The sequence below is a fragment of the Sinocyclocheilus rhinocerous genome, unplaced genomic scaffold, assembly GCF_001515625.1.
Source record: "Sinocyclocheilus rhinocerous isolate Xijiao unplaced genomic scaffold, SAMN03320098_v1.1 scaffold636, whole genome shotgun sequence".
Lineage (NCBI taxonomy): Eukaryota > Metazoa > Chordata > Actinopteri > Cypriniformes > Cyprinidae > Sinocyclocheilus > Sinocyclocheilus rhinocerous.
The window spans coordinates 132,169-154,719 of NW_015660893.1; the positions used below are offsets into that span (position 1 = coordinate 132,169).

The following is a 22,551-nucleotide window of genomic DNA, read 5'->3' on the forward strand; positions in this document are numbered from 1 at the left end:
AAGCAGCGTTTGTGAGCTAAGCGCTGCTTTGTGTGCAGCCGTTACTGGGGAAACCTCTGTTTCTCCCGCTTTAAAGCACCTCCTGCTGGCAGAGAATGAATTTGCATTTTCAGCAAGTCTGTCTGATTTACGCAGCAAACATATTTTGCTTATCAAAAATAATCTACTCTAGAGGGACTACTTAGCTGCTGTTATTGATTCTATTTGGAAGTCTACCGGAAGTTAAGTTAGGGCCACAAAAGCGCGCATGCGCAGTAACGTTTGTTTATGTTATTGCCGTTGAATCCGTCTATATTAAATAATATATAAAAGAATCTGACATTTGAAGTGAAATTCAACATTTGAAGTGGATCAAAACCTTTCATCAAACCTAAAACCAAAATGCGTCAAAACCAAAAACCAAAAAACTAATGTACTGTCTCTGTACTACAAATACCTGCAACTACAACAACTGCAGTCTTACCGTGGTATCCGCAGCAGTCACCGCGGTGGTGGGAATGTGTTTAGGTGCCGTGTTTGTGGGCTGACACACCACACAGCCCTGTGGCCCCAAGGTGACAATGACCGAACCACAACCGTTGTTTAACAGCTCCAGGCCTACTTGACTGGCATCCTCCACTGAGGTAACAGACATACCCGTCAACAGCTCTGCCTAAGAGGAACACCACAAGATAATGAGAAAACGGTCACATTTATGCTAATAGCTAATCTGCAACTGTGCTAATCTGTTTACATTACCATTGCCAGAAACATACTATATGTCAAAGAATGAAAAAAAAAACAACTTGATTTCATGTGTAGTTGCTTTTTTGAAATGTGTCAGGGCAAAATTTAGAAAGCAATGCAAGGTTGTGTCTCAGCATAGATGCGAGTTGTGCAACAGCATTCATTAGCATAATTGAACAGTTTACATTTGCAGATCAACTACTGATATAGCTGAGTGACAGTTTAAAGAGAATCTGAGTTTAATTAAAGTTGGTACTAACACAACATTACAACATCAGTTCATGCATAAGTTATCATGAACTAACAATGATCGAATGATACAGCATTTAGAAATCTAGGTTAAAGTTAATTTATTTTTCAGGTTGTATACATTGATATTAGTTAATGCATATTATCAGCAAACACAAATTAAGTATTGCGTTAGCAGCGCAAAAGGTCGTGGGTTCGATTCCCAAGGCACACACATACTGGTAAAAAATGTATAGTCTGAATGCACTGTAAGTCGCGTCTGCTAAATTATAATTAATTATAACAAATGTAGCCTGATTGTAAAATGTTAAAGTTGGTTAAACTGTTGACATAGCTAGATAACTAAATAACAACATGGGTTAAAGTTATTATGGGTTACAATTTATTTCAAGGTTTCCTTGTTACAGTGTAATTATACATTTAAGTACCGAGTAATATTAATTAACTACATGTACTTACTATATGGTTAGGGTTAGGATTAGGGTTTATCTTAGGGTTACTTGCATGTAATTAATCATAATTTATTGTTATTATAATAGTAAGTACATGTAACGTGTAACAGACACCTTAAAATAAAGCGTTACCTTAATATGAAATAGTAGTATCTAAGTTACTGGACATATTTTATTTTGAAACTGAGGCCAGACTCAATTTTATCCATCAGGAATGGTTTATATCATGAAACATGATAGAAACATGCACAATGTAGTTGTTACATAATAAAAAATGGAGAATGGAGAGAAAAATTACAGGGAATGCAAAAAATTCACTTTTCAGAGGTGAATAATTTTTTTGCTTTTGATTAGTGAAGTTTGTTGCCGCAAAAGTTAGTGGCAGTCATTTTTCATTATTTACCACTTCATGTGACTACACAGAACTGGCTGAAGATCAGTGGTTAAGAATACATGGAAAAGAATGGACATAAACCATATATGATGTCCTCCACGAATAACAGAGGGTATGAAGAAGTGTATGGTGCAGGTGTGAAGGATAGCCCCAACTCAAGCCCACCAAAAGAGAGGAGATTGTACTGAAAGATCAGGGCAATAACTATCCCCTTTGTATTTGTGTACTTTAAGCTTTGCCATCAATCTTTCCTAGCTGGCTGCCAAAACAGAAAAGTGCAGACATTGCTCATCAATGTGTGGTTATCTGCTTCTGTAAACTGCTGATGATTCATCGTTCACTCTTGCAACTGAAGTCGTCGGGTGAGAGCCAAGTGGGTATGCGAATGTGTGCGCTGGGACGAGGGCTGAATCTAAGGGGTTGATTTGTACTGAGGGCTCTCACTTTTAAGTCCCACCTGTACATTTTCCCCCATCCAACCTCCCAGCCACATCAAAGCTGCCCTGACGGAGCACTCTGGTTCAATCTCTGAGTAACGCTGGAGCTTTCGCCCCAGGCCACACTGACACACCATCTGTGCATCTGCCTGCCTAGTCGTGGCTGCTTTAACTTTACTGTTTCCCATCAATCCAATCCCTTGTCTGTTATCTCGCCCTGCCACGATGTGAAAGAGGGCGGCCCCAAACATAACAGTTACCGTAAGACACAACAGCCAACTTGGCAGGTAGGTGACTTTTTGGGCTGTTGTATTTTGTTTCTAGTATGCAGGTCATGACCAGGCAAGATAACTGAGCTCGTTTTGCTCTAGTAAGCTATTTCAGTGAACCTGAAGACCTGTTTAGAAAACAGGCTATACAGGTGAATGCAGTTAAAATACAAATTGGGTTCAAAATTAATGTCAAACTGCTTTTTGGATAATAATAATGTTCATTTATTACTTTATAATGACTTATTTTATTTTGAAATGGCAACACACTAGCAACTCACTAAAATCACTCTGAACACCTTAGCATAGCAACACCCTGGCAACCACACACAGAACCATAGCAGCAAATTGTAAAAATCTGTTTGTTTATTGATGCAATGTGACTGATATTGTTTTTCACCTCAGACTCATTGCAGCAGAAAACGTCAGATGCTTTGAAGAAATCAGAACACAGGTCCACAATAGCTGGAGCTGGATTAAAAATGGTCTTCACTGTAAGAAACACAGAAAATATTATTCAGATATTATATAGAGATATCAAATATACAGATATCATATAACCCAAGATATTGGGTTACATGAGGAGTTTTTTTTTTCATGGAAAAAGAGAGATGCAAATACCACAAGTAAAGATGTAAACACCAAGGTAAATAATTTCTATGATGTCCAACTATTGTTATGAGTTATTATAAGTGGTGTGCATGCAGACACAGCTCAGTCACAGATACTGACACACCGCAGTTCACGTCAGACAGTCAGTATGAAACTCGCCCTTTGAGCTACTTGCATTCATTTGATTTGATAGAAGCAAACTTTGCTCCTTTCTCAACTTCACCATAGTTTCATAACAACGTCAATCTTTGTCTATCAGTTCCTTTTCTCTTTCTTTCTCTCAGTCCTAAACCTAAAATGTTTTTTAAAACTCAACCACAGGAAGTAACTGTAACCGATCTTCTAACTTCCTGTCTGTGAGGGGATTTTTAGTGAACTTAGTAAACAACGCTGTTTAAGAGGTGGGAATATTTAGTATGTCATAAGGAGCATTTCTGCTGAATAATTTCTCCCAGGTTTGAAGATGGTCTTTACTATATAGAAAAGGACATTCATACTGGCTGCAAGAATGTTCATGTCAATTGCTGCTCATGAATTGATAATTAAAAGGGTCCATAATCAAGTATGCACAAAGACATTTTGTAAACCTTTGAGCAGTTACACTTCTACATAACATACATTATCTTTTTAGTGCAGTAGTTCTCAATGAATTAACAGTTATTTAATTTAATATATAAAAAAACAATACACTTACTACACTAATAACACATAAACATGCTTTTTAGAAATGTTTTTAGAAATGTTTTTACACATTTCTTATTTATTTTTCCATTTCAATCAGAATCAAAAAACATTCAGAATCAAAATCTTATAGAATCACAAAACGAATCATTTATCAACATTCCCATGTTTTTATCAATAGAAATTGTGGTTACACTTTATTTTAAGGTGTCCTTGTTAGAGTGAATTTATACATTTAGATACTGAGTAATATTAATTAACTACATGTACTTACTACAGGTGCATCTCAATAAATTAGAATGTTGTGGAAAAGTTCATTTATTTCAGTAATTCAACTCAAATTGTGAAACTCGTGTATTAAATAAATTCAATGCACACAGACTGAAGTAGTTTAAGTCTTTGGTTCTTTTAATTGTGATGATTTTGGCTCACATTTAACAAAAACCCACCAATTCACTATCTCAACAAAATAGAATACTTCATAAGACCAATAAAAAAAAAAAATTAGTGAATTGTTGGCCTTCTGGAAAAGTATGTTCATTTACTGTACATGTACTCAATACTTGGTAGGGGCTCATTTTGCTTTAATTACTGCCTCAATTCAGCGTGGCATGGAGGTGATCAGTTTGTGGCACTGCTGAGGTGGTATGGAAGCACAGGTTTCTTTGACAGTGGCCTTCAGCTCATCTGCATTTTTTGGTCTCTTGTTTCTCATTTTCCTCTTGACAATACAAGATTCTCTATGGGGTTCAGGTCTGGTGAGTTTGCTGGCCAGTCAAGCACACCAACACCATGGTCATTTAACCAACTTTTGATGCTTTTGGCAGTGTGGGCAGGTGCCAAATCCTGCTAGAAAATGAAATCAGCATCTTCAAAAAGCTGGTCAGCAGAAAGAAGCATGAAGTGCTCCAAAATTTCCTGGTAAACGGGTGCAGTGACGTTGGTTTTCAAAAAAACACAATGGACCAACACCAGCAGATGACATTGCACCCCAAATCATCACAGACTCTGGAAACTTAACACTGGACTTCAAGCAACGTGGGCTATGAGCTTCTCCACCCTTCCTCCAGACTCTAGGACCTTGGTTTCCAAATGAAATACAAAACTTGCTCTCATCTGAAAAGAGGACTTTGGACCACTGGGCAACAGTCCAGTTCTTCTTCTCCTTAGCCCAGGTAAGACGCCTCTGACGTTGTCTGTGGTTCAGGAGTGGCTTAACAAGAGGAATACGACAACTGTAGCCAAATTCCTTGACACGTCTGTGTGTGGTGGCTCTTGATGCCTTGACCCCAGCCTCAGTCCATTCCTTGTGAAGTTCACTCAAATTCTTGAATCGATTTTGCTTGACAATCCTCATAAGGCTGCGGTTCTCTCGGTTGGTTGTGCATCTTTTTCTTCCACACTTTTTCCTTCCACTCAACTTTCTGTTAACATGCTTGGATACAGCACTCTGTGAACAGCCAGCTTCTTTGGCAATGAATGTTTGTGGCTTACCCTCCTTGTGAAGGGTGTCAATGATTGTCTTCTGGACAACTGTCAGATCAGCAGTCTTCCCCATGATTGTGTAGCCTAGTGAACCAAACTGAGAGACCATTTTGAAGGCTCAGGAAACCTTTGCAGGTGTTTTGAGTTGATTAGCTGATTGGCATGTCACCATATTCTAATTTGTTGAGATAGTGAATTGGTGGGGTTTTGTTAAACGTGAGCAAAAAACATCACAATTAAAAGAACCAAAGACTTAAACTACTTCAATCTGTGTGCATTGAATTTATTTAATACACAAGTTTCACAATTTGAGTTGAATTACTGAAATAAAGGAACTTTTCCACGACATTCTAATTTATTGAGATGCACCTGTATATGGTTAGGGTTAGGATAAGATTTTGGTGTAGGGTTACTTGCATGTAATTATGCATAATTAATTGTTATTATAATAGTAAGTATCACACGTAACGTGTAACAAGGACACCTTAATATAAAGTGTTATCAAAATGTTTGAAAACAAGCAATGTTGTCATAATAACAGCAGAAATACAAGAGGAAATATATTTGTCAAAATGAGAGGCTTTCGAATGTTTTGTTATAATGCAATCTGTCCTTCCTCTCAGGTTAAAAGTTTGGGTGTTATCATGGATAGCCTCTTGCGTAATATTAACCGTCTCCGTCCTTTTCTCTCAACCAATAATACAGCAGTTCTTGTTCACGCACTAGTCACTTCACGTATAGACTACTGTAATGCCCTTCTCACTGGTGTTCCCTCTAAATTGCTACGTAAGCTCCAGTTGGTCCAGAATTCTGCAGCTCGTGTTCTTTCTAGAACACCCTCTACTGAGCACATTTCTCCAGTTCTTCAGCAATTGCACTGGCTTCCAGTAAAGTATCGAGTTGAATTCAAGATCTTGCTACTTACTTACAAGGCACTTCATAATCTTGCACCCCAATACCTTACTCAACTTCTTCATGTTTACACCCCTCCACGTACTCTCAGATCCTCATCTTCAATTTCTCTTGTAGTACCTCGGATTCGACTAACTACCATGGGTGCCAGATCTTTTAGCTATGCTGCCCCCCGCCTATGGAACTCCCTTCCCCCTGATATTCGCAACAGCGATTGCCTGCTGACTTTTAAAACACGTCTTAAGACATATCTTTTTATACAGGCTTTTTATAATGTTTTATTGAGTCTTTACTGCACTTTATCTGTATATGCGGAGTGTTTGTTGTGTGTTTTTTTCTTGTGTAGTGATTTGTATTTTATTTTTTATCTTTGCTTGCTTGTGAGGTGACCTTGGGTGTTTTGAAAGGCGCCATTAAATAAAATGCAATATTATTATTATTATAAAGTTCACAACTGAATGTTTATGTATGAACAGAAAATTCATGTTTTCTTCATTCATATTCATATATTGAAGAATGTCCTAGCTGGTATTTTCTAATGAAACTGGAAACTGAAAGTAGAATTTAAAAAAAAACAAACAGTCAATGCAGTCCATACAACTTGCATGCAATTCCGTGATATTCTGAGAAATGTTCTGAGAAACAAACTAAAATGAAATTTTTATTCACTGTAAATTATTTTGTGTGTGTGTGTCCTTGTTGTAGCTTTGCTGAGATAATTTTTTGGGTGAATTGTCTCTTTAATGAAAGGGAGAGAGTTTTAAGAATAGGCAGTGAGCCCCTAGTTTCCTTGAGTGAGAAATCGATATGCACTTGTAAAGTGGACAACGTAAAACGGAAGAGCAGGGAAATAATGAAGGAAAACAAGCGGCAAAACTAACGAGTACGTGAGATGATTGAATGAGTCATGAGAGTTCACAGTTCAGAGATCCTTTGTTAAGCTCTAAATGAAAAACAACAGAAGCACAAGTTAAATGTGAGCTAAATTCACGCTCTCTTGATCAAACATTCCTTCAGTATCCGATCTAAGTATGAAATTACATGCTAGCTACATAGAATCTTTGAAGTTAACTGGAATTAACTACACTTGAGGAGAGAATCGAGGCTAAATGGTCCTTATATTCATTTATTTGAAAATGTGGTTAGGAAAACAGTACTCGGATTCTTCTCCAGTGAGCCTGTGGGGGTGGCATGTGCGTAATCCAAGCCTTGAGCTCCGGCTAAGTGCTATTTGCGCACGTCATTGTCTGATGAATTCATCCCAAATGATAGGCGCATAATCTGGGCTAATGGGCTGTCTCTTAACACTTAATATGGCCCGCTAACGGGCTAAACAGCAAGTATCTGGGAAGTTCTGAGGTGGTGAATGTGAATATCGGGGTGCGTTGGTGTGGGGAGGGAGGGTATCCATCTGTGTCATCCATCTGTGGAATAGGCTTGTTGCATCATTGTGCATCGCCATGACAAGGATACAGGGTGTCTCTGATCAGCGGGGACCTGAACATACAAGGTGCTAATGATATCTGAGACACAGCCGGTTGCGTTATTTTCCATGGGAGGAAAGAGTCGTGCTTTGCTCTCACCAGTCATTCAGTAAAAGGAGCTAAAAATAGTTTTTAGAATGTGGGAGTGAGTGTTTTGGAAGACGAGGAAAAGGAACTAAACTATTGTTGTTAAACGATTATGCAATTGCACTCACGTAACAGGCTGGCAAATAGAGATGACCACAACAGGGTGGAACAACAAGTTATTTTATGAAACGCAGTAAGACGTGGATTGTATTAAAGGGAAAGGCTGTAACTAACAACTGAATGCTGATACTTTACCTGCGCACAGACAGTATACTCACATAAAGCAATATACTGTATACTATATACCTTATCTTGGCTGTGTTGTTTATATTGTTGCTAAAACGTAAACTGTATTATACTGTATATATATATATAGATATACTATATATATATATATATATATATTAAAGTGAGACGAGGAAAAGGAACTAAACTATTGTTGTTAAACGATTATGCAATTGCACTCACGTAACAGGCTGGCAAATAGAGATGACCACAACAGGGTGGAACAACAAGTTATTTTATGAAACGCAGTAAGACGTGGATTGTATTAAAGGGAAAGGCTGTAACTAACAACTGAATGCTGATACTTTACCTGCGCACAGACAGTATACTCACATAAAGCAATATACTGTATACTATATACCTTATCTTGGCTGTGTTGTTTATATTGTCGCTAAAACGTAAACTGTATTATACTGTATATATATATATAGATATACTATATTCAATTTTTTTGCATATGTAAAGTGATGTATAATATATAGCGAATCTCAACTGCCTGATCTTTCGTCACAAAATGTAAATATATTATCTCCCAACACAAAAAGCTGGATATATAAGTATGTCCAACTTTATCCCTACAGGTGCATACATACACTCACATAGGGCCATATATACCATATAGCATATACATTATCAACTGCTTGATAGCTTCATCACAAAATGTAAACTATCTGCTAATCTGCTAAATGTGACTATAATGCATGAAGATATTATAAACATATAAACATCATGATTTTATGATGCTTTGAAACAAAGTGTATTGTGAAAAGTGATATATAAATAAATTTGACTTGACAACTTGAAGAAAGAGCTGTTAGAGAAACAGGAAGTGGGGTGAGACAGTCAAGTATATTGAGATATGAAGATTCATGACTGACCGTGGTTCTCTCTGGCCATTCTCAAGGCCTGAAGCGATGTATCTGGGTTGATTTCAAGCTGGCAAACAAGCACCTTTGCATTTACTATGGCAGTTAGTGCCCGCTGCAGTTCCTCTTGCCCCAAGAGCATATTAGCACCAGCGACAATCACTATGGCATTCTCCCCTGTCAATACAATATATTAACCATGACCACAAGGAGACATTACTGGTAATTAGAATGAGATTTAACTATGAATCCAGATTTATAAGAAATGCAATCATGAAAAAAAGAGGTCACATCATGGGACTATGCAGTGGCTCTGAACACTATTCAGACACACGGTATGAATGCCATTGTATTTGATAAAGAATATCAAACAGAATATCATTGTTTTAAAGAAAGAGAAAAACATTTCACAAGTCTGTTAGGTTTAAAATGATAAAGCAATTAATTTGTTGTCAAAATTAAGACAAAGTATTATTTTGAATTTTTTTTGGCTGTGGTATGTTAGAAGAACATGGGCATAATTTATGTGATAAACTAAAATGACCTTGGGACTTTTTTTTTTTTTTTTAGTAATAGCAAAAATTACTCAGAACAGCATGTTTTCAGGTGCCATTTTGATATTTTGTTATCAAATGCAATGACATTCATACATTTTTATGCGGCTTAAATTACAATTTAGGAGATGATTTACTCACCCAGACGAAAATGTATGAAATATAAGAAATTCTCTTGCTATTGCATCACAAGCAGACAGGCACAAATAAAGAGCTGACATAAGTGTTCGGAAAACCACAGTGCAGAGTCAGGAGATATTATCAACGTTTTTCCTCATTAAAGCTTCCTTGTTAGCTTGCGACATAATTGTTCTAATTCATATTGCTGTGATATTCACACAGGAAGCTAGGTGACACTAGGATTTCGGTAGGTTGTTATGGTGATCATGACGCCAATCAGAGCTCTTCTTGGAGTGCTCACTGTGGTGCTAGTGGACTTCCACAAGGCTCAGCACTTAAGCTAGATCACTAAACCATGGCATTTACAATGCAGCAGGCCTTCATTCAGAGGCATGCTGGTTATGTCACCTTTCTTTAAGTCCAAGTACTGCTACATTAAACTGGGTCTAAAATTACCCTGCGTAGGCGAGCTGGACACAGGTAGAGAGCTTCTCACTCATCCATGTCTCATTCAGAAGAGTACTTAATGGTGTTTATGTTATTTTAGGGGCTTTTAAAACTCAGGAGATGCAGCAGGGCTCAGTGCCCGGACCAATTTCATTTTACCTGTGTCATTTACGATGATAGAGGCAGCTCCAGTTGCAGCATTTTCAGTCTGTTCTGCATAGGCTAAAAAGGGAGAGAGAGAGAAAGAAGAGGATAACCTAAATTGCTTACAGTATACAAAACTAAATTGAATAAGTTTGAATGTTCATTTAAAATCCTTTACTGTTTATAAATTACAATAATAGAAGCAGTGCATATGCATACTTACAAACTGTTGAGGAAGCAATTTTAGATATTTTAAAATATCTAAAAACTGATATATATACAATGGTTAAAATAAATAATACAGTTAATAAATTCAGCACAAAAGTAATATGTTAAACTACAGGTAAATAACAAAATGTAGATACCTACAATAAGGGTCAATATATTTTAAATGATGTCATTATCAGGTTGCAAAATGCACTGCAAGTTTTTCCAGGAACAGAACTCAACTGCAAATCTGAGAGTTCTTACTCAGTACTTTTGTCTTGTTTTGTTGTAAAAATAACTAATTCTTCAAAGGAAGATTTTTTTTTTTTAATGTCAATGTTCATTTTGCATATCTACATCAGCTGTTAGACTAATAATGACGTAAATGTCAGCATGATGAAAGTAGCTGTCATCATGGAATTAATGGATGTAGAACTGAACATTTTGCTTCTGCTTTTGATGGCATCTTATCTATAAAGGCACCAAATATTTGTGAATTCGCACTTTTGCACACTTTGCACTTACAACGTTACACACATTGCAACTCAAATAACGAAAAATGCTGTTCCAATTATGAAAAACTAAATATATTTGAGTTGCATACACCTAAAACATCTGATTTTAAAAGATATTTTGCTGCTTGTCTAAACAAAGCTTTAGATGTGAAATGATGTAAAAGCACTGTTTGACCATTACCAGTCGATATGCCATTATTTTTGAAGTTTTGAATGTAGTCGTTCCCAAAAACGTCTCTGCCGACCTAAAGAGAAAAAGCAACCAAAGATGAAAAGCTGAACTTGAGATGATATTTTCTAGCAACTCGCTGACCGGCCAAAGTTCTGCATTGCTATATCAGGCCAAGCCTTCCAGATATAGCATCCCCAAACAAATGCCTCCACTCTACAAATACATCTTTAATCTCCACCTCTCTCCCTCTTTCTCTTGCTCTCTATGAGACGTTCAGTGTTGAGGTAGAGGGCAAAAGGGTTCCTTTTTTCCCAACTGGGTCTGCTTTTATCCCACACTGGTAAAGAAATGCCAAGTATGGGGTCCTAAGCCCCAGCAGCAGAGACCCTTCACTACCTGGCCTCCTGTCTTTGAAGTGTGATCTCTCTTTGAATGTTTCTGAAAGCATAGGAGTCTTATTTTTATACACTGCATACGCTTCGGTATTGATTGGGGTCTTTGCACTGACAAAATGAAGAGCTTTATTACTTGGTTAGGTTCTCTTGTGCGGTTAAATGCTGAAATACATGAATTGCTGGATATCAACATAAACTTTTTGTGTCTATGTATACTTCAGGCTATATTCAGTTATTTAGAATGTTCAGGAAAGCAGACCATATTGGATACCTTGCACACCATGGCAGTCTTGGCCCCCAATCGTGCAGCTTGGACGCATTGATTGGCCCCTTTGCCACCGAAACCAATAAAGAACCTGTGTCCATGTATTGTCTCTCCAGCCTTGGGAAGCCGAGGTGCCTGACTAACAGAAAAACATATGGGACTAGTCTGTAAAAAGAAATTCCCATTCAATTGGACTTGTAAGAAAATTATGTCATCTTTTATTCACACGTTGTTCTAAACCATTTCTGTTTAACACAAAAGAACATCATTTGAAAGAAATGTCTCATTATTTGTATTCTTTTTTCTGTCCTTATATTGAAAGATGGCTTTCATTATATGGACCAAAACAGTTGAAACATTGTTCACCATATCTTATCTTGGGTTACACAGATATAAAGAAAGTTATACAGGTTTTTGGGTGAACTATACTTTTTAAGTACATAAAATAAAAAAGGAATTCAGAGAAACTCAAAGTGGATTTTTCTTTATAAATTTTAATACACAAAGTTTGTATTTAAAGCAACCTATTTAGTTTTCCTTAATTTTGCATTTTTTATTTTAAAACTGTTGAATTAATGCATTGTGGGTGTTCAGTCTTTGTATCGCTATGCAATTTGTTTTCAAAGGAACGACAGATGGGCAATTCAGCCAGTTCTCAAAGTCCATATTGTTTAAATGAAAGGGCCTTTTACTGGAAACATGCTATGTTTGTGAGCTGTAAGTGAAAATATGACATGACATCCTGAGCCCTTCTAAATCTAAGGCAGGTTCTCCGAACTCCCTAAAAAGCTAATTGCTGTGCTGCCTTAGTGCGTGACATTTCATTGCGGGGTCCGTCAGCCTTTCACCCGAGCAGAACTAGCAGCTATTACTCATTCTATTGGACAAGAGAGAAAAAAAACCCTCAATCCCAGACATCTAGTTACGGTCTGGCCCCAATCCAAGTCTCCAGAAGCCCATGTTTACGTGATGGCAGAATAGGCAGATAAAGTTGTTTTTCACATGTGAGTTATTTGCGTGGTGTGGTTAAGAGCTGGTATATTACAGGAAGTCAATGAAAATGAACAAAGATCCTGCCGAGATTTCGGTAAAGTGTGTGGTAAGTGAAGAGATTTCAGTTGGTTATGATGTTTTTAATGAACTGTGGCAAATTATGTAGATAAAGATAAATCCTGACCAACTTTACTTGAGTACAATTATATACTTCACGTAAAGTGATTGCAAGGCAAAAAACAAACAAACAAACAAAAACAATCTGAACTGAATTATGCAGTTCCAGTGCCTCTATTGCAGTGGTTCCCAACCCTGGTCCTGGAGGCACCCCAACACTGCACGTTTTGCATGTCTCCTTAATCAAACACACCTGATTCAGGTCATCAGCTCATTAGTAGAGACTCCAAGATCTGAAATTGGTGTGTCAGAGAAAGGAGACATGCAAAATGTGCAGTGTTGGGGTGCCTCCAGGACCAGGGTTGGGAACCACTGCTTTATTGTTTAACGAGCAACAGTCATTTTCCCACAAACCAAATTCTGATACAAATGCTGTAACTTTCTTGTGCCAAAAAGGAACAACAACAGGTGTTCTGTGTCATAGGCTGTGGTGCAAGTAGCTGTTTACTACTTTATAGAAGTAAGACAGAAAACAGCCTCTGCAACACTTACAGGAATCATACAGGAGCAAGTATTTGTTGTAAACAAACAAACAAGTTCTATGGTAATTTTAAGTTTTTGATTTTGTTTTTTGACAAAGTACCATGTATTTCACATGGTAATTTGACAGTATAATATCATTTAAATACCATGTCATATGAATATGATAATAAAGAACACATAAAAATTATTTTTTAAAACAAAGATTTTTTGTCTTCCTACTTCAGAATTTCTTCTTTAATTAAAGTAATTGCATGTTCATATGCCGTTTCATGGTAAGTATTTGTGAAATTTGCTAACAATTTCTGAGTGAAAATTGTAAGTATATCCAACACCTTTTTTTTTTTTTTTTTTGGTGTACCATAATATAAACATATAAACATACTTCAAGGATAAACAGAAATATTAAACTCTGAATACAACACTATCAAAACAATGTTAAACAGTGCCACAGTACTATTTTTATGTATATGGTACAATGGTATTCTTTAAAGTATCTTTGAGTACCATATGGTTAATCAAAATAGACATCATTATTGCTAAATGACGCTATTACCAGTAATGATATATCATTACAAAAATGTCTCAGTTTGAACCGAAGATAAGTTGCCTGTCGTATATTGTTATTATATATGCAGAGTGTGTGTGCCACATATACACTCTTGACTAACATCCCTTAGCAAGTGAAATTAGTGAAGGCAAACTAATCGGTTCAAATTGTAATCAGCAGGTGGCACTGTCTGGCTTCACCACAAACACACAGATGTTCCACACGAGACTTGTTTCAAAGTGTCTGATTCCGTTTGACTGTCACAAACACAAGCCACATAGAAAACTGGATTTTACACTTCAAAGCCATGCATAGCACACGTTGATGGGAGAAATGTGTCAGCCACCCTCCAAAAAAAACAGCCTGTTGAAAAACAAACATATACTTCTCATCAAAATCTATTGCCTAATTGATGTAATCTCTTCTGTTCAAAGGCCAACATCGATGACTGGCGTTTTAATCGTAAAATATATGAGCAATTGGAATTTTTTCATAATGGGTAATTTGTTTTGAGAACCTGGGGTATATGACAAAGAAAGAAATTAGTATGATTTAGTTTAGGTGTGTGTGGAAAGAAAAATGCTCACTCTGGATAGCTTAGAATGGTTAAACACGTCTATAAAGCAGAAAACCAAAACTTTCGTTTATCTTTATTTCCCATTACCTGTGCCATTTTGAAATATCAAACTAATAATTGTCCAGGGTGATATACTGTATGGGTATGCAAGGTATAGGTTTACTACCATTTTAAACAACTCCAAGTTTAAGCCACGTTCCAGTCAAAACGTTCACCTGAGCTGTAAATACTGCGGTCAAGATGACTGGGACACACTTGATGCCAAAAAAAAAACTTGCCGGCGGCAAATGTGACCAGTGAGCAGTGAATCAGTTCCCTGGGGAAATATTAATAATAGACGGAGCCGGCAGAACAGAAGGCAGTTCCCCAAATCTGCCTTTGTCGGACCTTATTTAGTTCCTGCTGGAAGGACTAATTCCTTTCAGAGTTATTTTAAAATCTTAAAGTCTGCCTTCTGCATGTGGAATATGTTCCACTTCGAGTGTGAGCGTTTGTCACATGAGTATGAAATCATCATACAGGACGATATCTGAGGATTGAGCTTTATGTTGATCATAGAGGGTGGACACTTGTTCATTATACAATGCCACAAATGTAAATTTCATAATCCAAAATGCTTTAAAAAAAAACATTATGCATTAAACTTGACATTAAATGTTGACTCAGACATTGTGTATGGGTCTGACTGCTTACATTTCCTAAATAAAAATTATTATATATTTTTTTTATAAAAATCTTTCAGTGGAAAAATATACTTTTTTAAGAGATGATATATGCACCCATATAACAGATTTTGGTCCATAAAAATACTATCTTTATGAAGTCATATTTTGTATTAACTGTGTGTCATCTATTATGCTAAATGACAATCAATTAATTAAAATAAATTCTGTAAATGATATATTTGAAAACAAAAAGACTGTTAAATATGTATAAATATTATATATATATATATATATTAAATATATAATCAAATGTACACAAACACAAATGTATTGTGAAAAATGGTTTGCTAGAATGCATGGTTCTGGCACATGTATGATTGCATGGCTCTCTATTGTTTTTTTTTGTCACAGTAGATTTTGCTGCAAACACTTTTAGTTCTTCAGGACAGAATAATGCATTACAAAGGCATTTTTGCCCCCACATTTTAAACATGTGGGATATATTTGCCTTGAGCCCAGTTTCACTTGTGACACTGAAACACTGAAATCCTTTGATGACTTACCTTACTAAGTCAGTCATACAAGAGCCCACCACTACAACACTCACGTCTTCAGACATGACCTAACACACACACACATACACAAAAAATAAATAAAATGATATTGAATATAAATATAGACAGAATAGATTGAATAAATACAAAACTACAACATTATATAACTGAAACGCATTAATTTACATTATTTACAGAAATGTTTAATCAAATGTTGAGGGAAACAAATGAACAGAAATATTTAAATGGTTAAATATTGGTAGTTATGCTCTACATTGGGCATGCCTGCACTAATGTGGATGATTATTTCAGGACTGGATCATGTGATTGACAACAACCGTGGAAATCCTTCATTAATTCAATCCCCTTGCGTGTAGGCAACGTATGTGAATAGTAGAGTGTTAATCTGCTCAAATCTCCCAGCAGGCCTCAGGGGACTGCAAAAGCCTGCCGCTGGCTAAGAAACAGCCTACATTTTCTCAAAATAACTAAAGTCCAGGCTGCATTTTCTGCATACTTAGATTCAAATCAGTCTTAATGGTCTGAATAGCTTGAAGTGTTTTGCTGTGTGTGCATGACCCTTTGATAGATATGACCATCTCTGCACAAACAAAATGAGTTACATGACTGTTACATGTGAGAGAAACTATTTTATAATTTACTATAAGTATATTAGTATTACAGCCTGCAGTCTCAAAATAGTTTTCTAGGGAGAGCATACTACATTGTCATGTAAATAAGCCGCAATATGCCAAATTCAGTCAGAATAATTTTAAAAGTGGGCAGCCTGGAGGACAATCTGACAAATTATTTAAGTCATTATGTGCAGTGCTGGGAACAATAATATCCAGTTATATATTGTAAGAGCAGTCACGTGTATTTTATTTACAATCAGAGACAGTATGTTAAAATGTTTGTAGATTTTTATAAAACTGTTTATCGAGGCTGGTTTAGCTGGACAGTGGTTGTGGTCAAAGTCTACGAATCCTTTGCACCGTCTAATGTATTAATCATATTAATCACAAGAATTCATGCAATATCATATTCAATAATTTCAACTGTATAATTAATTAGCGTTTAGAATTATTTGGTACGTTGTAATATTGTACACTTTACCTATTTGCCCACTGAGTAAAGCGATATTTAAATAGTCAAAGCAGCAATCTCTCTTCTTACGTCTATCTGACTGACAGCACAGAAACGCATGTGACGAGACGAGCATTTGAGTTGTCCCTATTTCCTCCTGTCTTAAAAAAACACATGATTTATGCCTTTAAAATGTGCCGAAACATAAACATCATGTAGAAAATTCAGTTTTGTCTATTATAGTATACTACTAACTATACGAATGTATTATTCACGTAGTCATTTAAAAACACCGTGGTGAAATTGTCAGGCATATTTCTAAACATCCATAAACAAGTCTCAAAAACAACAGCGGAAGTAGGGAATGAGTTCATGCTCGAGATTTGTGCTGTATGTCATATAAAAGGTACCGAAAAGGCGTTTCTTACTTATAAAAATGTAGTTGAGAGAAACGACTGCGTTGGTAATACAAGAAACATTAGTTAGGCTAATACTCGTTCATAATTCCTGATTAGCACGTTAGCCGGTCTGTTAGCATAGCTCTGCAGCTCCAAAACAAACTGAATAACAACCGAAATAATTTTCAAATTACAAAACAAACACAAATTATTCGATTCATTCATGCACGTGGTCAAGTCAGCGGAGGTAGTGTTGTTGTTGTGTTTGTTTGTGCAGTTGCTTGAAGGTATTGGTAAATATCAGAGTTTATTCTAGAAATTTTGTTTTGACAGCTGAGCTGGATTTGTTTTTTGTTTTTACTTTTCTTGTAAAAGTAAAAATCCACCCATTAATTAGTTTAATCAAGAACATAGCCTATTCTGTTTTTATTTCTCCTCTTAATTACTGTGATAGCATAAGTACTCTAAAGGTTTTCCAAAAAAGTTAACGTTATTTAGGTTTTAAGTTGTAAAAGTATAATAGAGGTAGAAATATAATAAAGATACTGTCCAAAATGAAGAGAGAGGTTTTTATAGACACTTAGTGGAACTTGTCCATTGTTGAGGTTACTCTAGTTTAACATCAGTGTTGAGTGGAGCTACCAAGTTTCCTGTTCCAATTAAAACTGGTTTCATAAGTCCAGCAATCATTGCAGTTATTATGATGATAATAGGTGACAAAGTGAGACTATGGATGGTGGACCTTGGATTCTTTAGAGTGCAAAAAAATGCACACCTGCCCATTTTCAGTGGCCTTGGTTCTGGAAGTATCATGTAATCATTAAGTCAAGTCTTAATTTAAAAAGATAAAAGCCATGAACCAAACCAACCAGTGGTGGTGAATCACAACATCACAAACAAGAAAAAAATAAGAATGATGGATAAATGTAAATTGATAATGTGTATATTTCATGTTTATTACAAAATAATTGGAGTGTGGATGAGATGGAGCTCGTTTTTCAGTTAATGGAAGATAATTTTTTTGCAGAATTATGGACTATGTTGTTTTCAACAAGAATATTTGCTAACACAATCATTTAAAAAATAAGTTATGCAGGCTAATGGCTTCAGCAGAAGCATATACTGTGGATTTACAACCACAAAGCTCACAGTTAGTCTGTCTTTAAAGGTTTATCATTAAAAATCAAATCCCCTATGGAAAAAATGAATGCCAATTACTTCCGGAACCCATCTGTTGCACGCTATATTGGAGGCATGCCACCCCGGAAGAAAATTTTGTACATTTTAAAGGGGTCCTATTATGCTCTTTTACCAAGTCTTGATTTTGTTTTGGGGGTGTACTAGAACAGGCTCTCATACTAGGTTGTTCGAAAAACACATTATTTTTCACATATTTTACATTATTACAACACCTCTCTCCCCAGTCTGGCATGAACGGCTCGAATAGTTCCTGTATCAAATGAAGGCCCGCCTTCTGAAAGACGAAATGTGCTGTGATTGGTTAGCTTTTGGTGCACTTTGAGAGTTCAAAATTAAGTGTCTCAGTTTACATTACATTCACACTAGCGTTTTTATGAAGCCAAACTATTTAAATATAATGATAAAAAAATAATACTTTTACTTTATTATCATTATTAATTAAATAATATTATTTTGGACATCATTTACTGTCGTTATTTGTATTATCCCTATAACAGTAATATATTTCCAATTTAAGTTCAATTGACGGATGCTTTTTCAAAGCAGTGGTGCAAAACACTTTAGAGATCGATGTTGTAATGAGAAGTGTAATATTATTTAGGTTTATTATGAAACGGTGGCAGGGAAGATTAGACTGTGGTGGTACCTGTGGTACTACTGATGAGGAATGAACATCAAAATTTCTGTATATTCATGGTGTCTTGTCACATTGACAGCGGCAGAGTTTGGAAGATGAACAGTCTCTCTCCAGAGGTGGCATTGAGCCGTATTTCTCCTGAGCTGCGGCCTTTACTCTGCTCTGTGGTGCGCAATGGACGGGTTGGTTTAGACTCATCCAGCTGTCTCCGGATCACTGACCTCAAAAGTGGGTGAGTGTTCGGTAAACTAAACAAAAGCATAACTTTTGGAGAACAATGCGTTCGTAAGTTCTCCAAGTTACGAATATGACTAATATCTTGAACTGAAATAGCCTATTTTTGAATTAAAATCCTATCACAAATGCTTAATCAGAATTCCAGAAAGCAGAGGGGACTTTTTCAGAATTGATCAATGAGGTTATTATAGGTCACTGCTTCTTTAAATATGTAAATTAAAATAATATCAAAGTTTTATGGGAAAAACAACTACAGCACAGTATCATGTAGTGAATGGTTGCAATTTCCCATCCTTTGCTGAGCTTTACAGCTCAGGGCCTTTAAGATGATTGCAAATCCTTTTTATGATGTCTTAATTATTCAAACATATTAATTTATTAATTGTATTCGTTTATAATATTCATCATCAGCCAAAACCTCAGCAGCTACACTAATAAATAATTAAGATGTTTATTGTTTTTGAAAGAAATTTCTTATGTTCACTGACTGCATTTATTTGATCAAAAATACAACAAAATCAGTACTATTTGTGAAATGTTATTACATTTTAAAATAAAATGTATATATATATGTATAATATATATATATATATATATATATATATACTGTGTGTATGTATATATATATATTTATTTATTTATTAAATGTATGCTGAATTTTCAGCAGCCTTTACTTCAGTCTTCAGTGTGACATCCTTAATAAATCTTTGGTGTTATATAACACATATTTGGTGTTACTATTAATTTGACTGTTTTCTGCCTTTTTTTTGGAAACCATGATACTTTTCAGGATTCTTTGACGAATAGAAAGTTTTTTTTTTTGGGTGGGGGGGGGGGGGGGGTGTGGTATAGAAATCTTTTGTGACATTATAAATATCTTTACTGTTACTTCCTTTTATGGTCAATTTAATGCATCCTTGCCAAATAAAACGTAATTTCTGTAAAATAAATCTTACTGACCACAAACATTTGAACAGCAGTGTAGGTAATCAGATGTTTTGATTTCACACCATATAACGACAAAAAAAGCATTTTTTATTAATATGTGTTTATGTTTGTGTCTAGATCCGCACACTCTTTCTGGAGTAAGGCTTTGGACTGTGCTCTGCAAAGCTCTGGAGTTCTGGAATCTTGGGATGGTGACTCATGGGGCAGCAGCTCCTCTCAGGAAACCCTGCGGCATGCTGGGATATGGGGCTGTCTTCAGGGAGCTTTGCTTTCAGCCAGGATTGCACAGTAAGTGAGAAACCATAAAGCGTATTTGTGACTTTGCTTCATTACAGCAGTATGATTTCTGAGTGGAACCTGTCCTGTTAAACCGCTGTATGGTCTTGGCCACCGTGCTGCAGCTCAGTTTCAGGGTCTTGGCAAACAAATAGAAATCTTTTGTGACATTATAAATATCTTTACTGTTACTTCCTTGCTAAATAAATGTATTTATTTATTTATTGCTATTTTTCAGCTATTGAAGTGTCGTTGAAAGTTTTTTTCCCCTTTTTCATTTTAGCTGCACATCACTAGTGCCTGGTCCATGCTGTGACAGATTCAAACTTCATATTCCATATGCTGGAGAGACTCTCAAATGTAAGTAGTTGTTCTATGAGTATGAACAGATCAGAGGTCACTCATAACTATGTGAAAGTTCCTGATGTTTAATGATAGTGGTTTGCTGGATGTTCCTGCAGGCTACAAAGTTCTTGTCAGACATGCTAAAATAGTGCTGATTTAATGTGTATTGATGCATTATTAATGTATTAATGTATTGTCTTGTTGTTTACTACCATGTACATAAAACTGTAGAAAGGATTGGATTGATTTGTAAAATACTGTAGAAGGCAAAACCTCATGGCAGCTTATGTTTGGCTTGTGTTCAGAGAGGCTCTGTGTGTTTGTATTTTCTGACATGTTATCATCAACTTCAGCTCTGGAATTTCTCATCAAAGTGCTGAAATGTGATTTATTAAAACGTTATTAAAGCTGAGGTGGCAAACTCATTAAACACCAATGATGTTTTGTGTTTAATAAGCAAAGTTATTTGTAATCCAGTGAGTTCATGAGAATCATTTTTGTAATTTAACATCTTATTACTCATTCTCGCTAAGGCAAATATCACTTTATACTAAATAGTTCACCAAAAAATTTAATTTGCTAACCCTCATATAATTCCAAACTCATAACACTTTTGTGGAAAACAAAAGAAGATATTTTGAAGAATGTTTCAACTCATATTATTAAAGGTAGCGCAGACCAAAAGCCCCAAAAGGACAAAGGTAGTGTGAAATTAATCCATGCACCCCAGGTTATTATCATTAACTAAAACTAAAACCATAAAAAACATTACTTGGAATTAGGGCTGCACGATTAATCGAATGCGATTGTCATGCGCATTTTGTTAGTAAAGTCGGTTTTGTAATCAGCAGGAAATCATCATCAGGTGCTTTCAGAAGGAGCAGCATTTACTACACATAGCCGTAGTTCACTGACAAGTTACTGGCCTTCGGATGGAGATTTACTGGTGATCACAGAACCGTGCTTCACTGAAAGATACGCATGACAATCGCAGCTTCTGTCGAATCGCGATCTCGATTCCATTTCGATTTATCGTGCAGCCCTACTTGGAATAAAATAAACATTTACTAAAATAAAATATTAAAATAGCGTAGTTATTTTATTTCAGCTAGTTGCTAAGGTAATATTTATCATATTCTTTTAGTTTGTTGAAGTACTAAAAATTAAAACGAAATACGCTGCTCAAAAAAATTTACATATCAGATCTCAATGGGGAAAAATATCATGCTGGATATCTATACTGCTATGGACTGGGTAATGTGTTAGGAACGAAAGGATGCCACATCGTTTGATGGAAATGAAAATTATCAATTCAAAGACACCCCGAAAATCAAAGTGAAAAAATGTTGCAGCAGGCTTGTCCATTTTGCTGAAATTTCATTGCAGCAACTCAAAATGGTACCCAGTAGTTTGTATGGCCCCCACGTGCTTGTATGCATGCTTGACAATGTCGGGGCATGCTCCTAATGAGACGACGGATGGTGTCCTGGGGTATTTCCTCACTGAGCTCCTGGACAGTCTGAGTTGCAACCTGGCGCTGTTGGATGTACTGAAACATAATGTCCCAGAGGTGTTCTAATGGATTTAGGTCAGGCGAGCGTGGGGGCCATTCAATGGTATCAATTCCTTCATCCTCCAGGAACTGCCTGCATACTCTCGCCACATGAGGC

The 22,551-nt window shown here is 36.1% G+C and overlaps 2 protein-coding genes across 3 annotated transcripts in view; one reads left to right on the forward strand and one right to left on the reverse strand.

Annotated features, from left to right (window-relative positions):
• The window catches only part of LOC107726083 (ribokinase), a 30,588-nt gene extending 13,627 nt beyond the window's left edge, over positions 1 to 16,961 (reverse strand). The window contains exons 1-8 of the mRNA XM_016535564.1: positions 16,871 to 16,961; positions 15,764 to 15,822; positions 11,765 to 11,897; positions 11,108 to 11,171; positions 10,220 to 10,282; positions 8,952 to 9,116; positions 2,928 to 3,019; positions 464 to 652 (exon numbers count right to left, since the gene is read on the reverse strand). Of these exons, the coding sequence (XP_016391050.1) occupies positions 464 to 652; positions 2,928 to 3,019; positions 8,952 to 9,116; positions 10,220 to 10,282; positions 11,108 to 11,171; positions 11,765 to 11,897; positions 15,764 to 15,819 (762 nt within the window). The 5' untranslated portion in view covers positions 15,820 to 15,822; positions 16,871 to 16,961. The remainder of the gene's footprint in view (positions 1 to 463; positions 653 to 2,927; positions 3,020 to 8,951; positions 9,117 to 10,219; positions 10,283 to 11,107; positions 11,172 to 11,764; positions 11,898 to 15,763; positions 15,823 to 16,870) is intronic.
• A 207-nt stretch (positions 16,962 to 17,168) lies between these two features.
• LOC107726087 (BRCA1-A complex subunit BRE-like) overlaps positions 17,169 to 22,551 on the forward strand; it is a 33,898-nt gene continuing 28,515 nt past the window's right edge. For both annotated transcript variants that reach the window (XM_016535568.1, XM_016535569.1), the window contains exons 1-3: positions 17,169 to 17,246; positions 19,155 to 19,307; positions 20,820 to 20,896. In XM_016535568.1, coding sequence (XP_016391054.1) covers positions 17,233 to 17,246; positions 19,155 to 19,307; positions 20,820 to 20,896 — 244 coding nt within the window. In that variant the 5' untranslated portion in view covers positions 17,169 to 17,232. The remainder of the gene's footprint in view (positions 17,247 to 19,154; positions 19,308 to 20,819; positions 20,897 to 22,551) is intronic.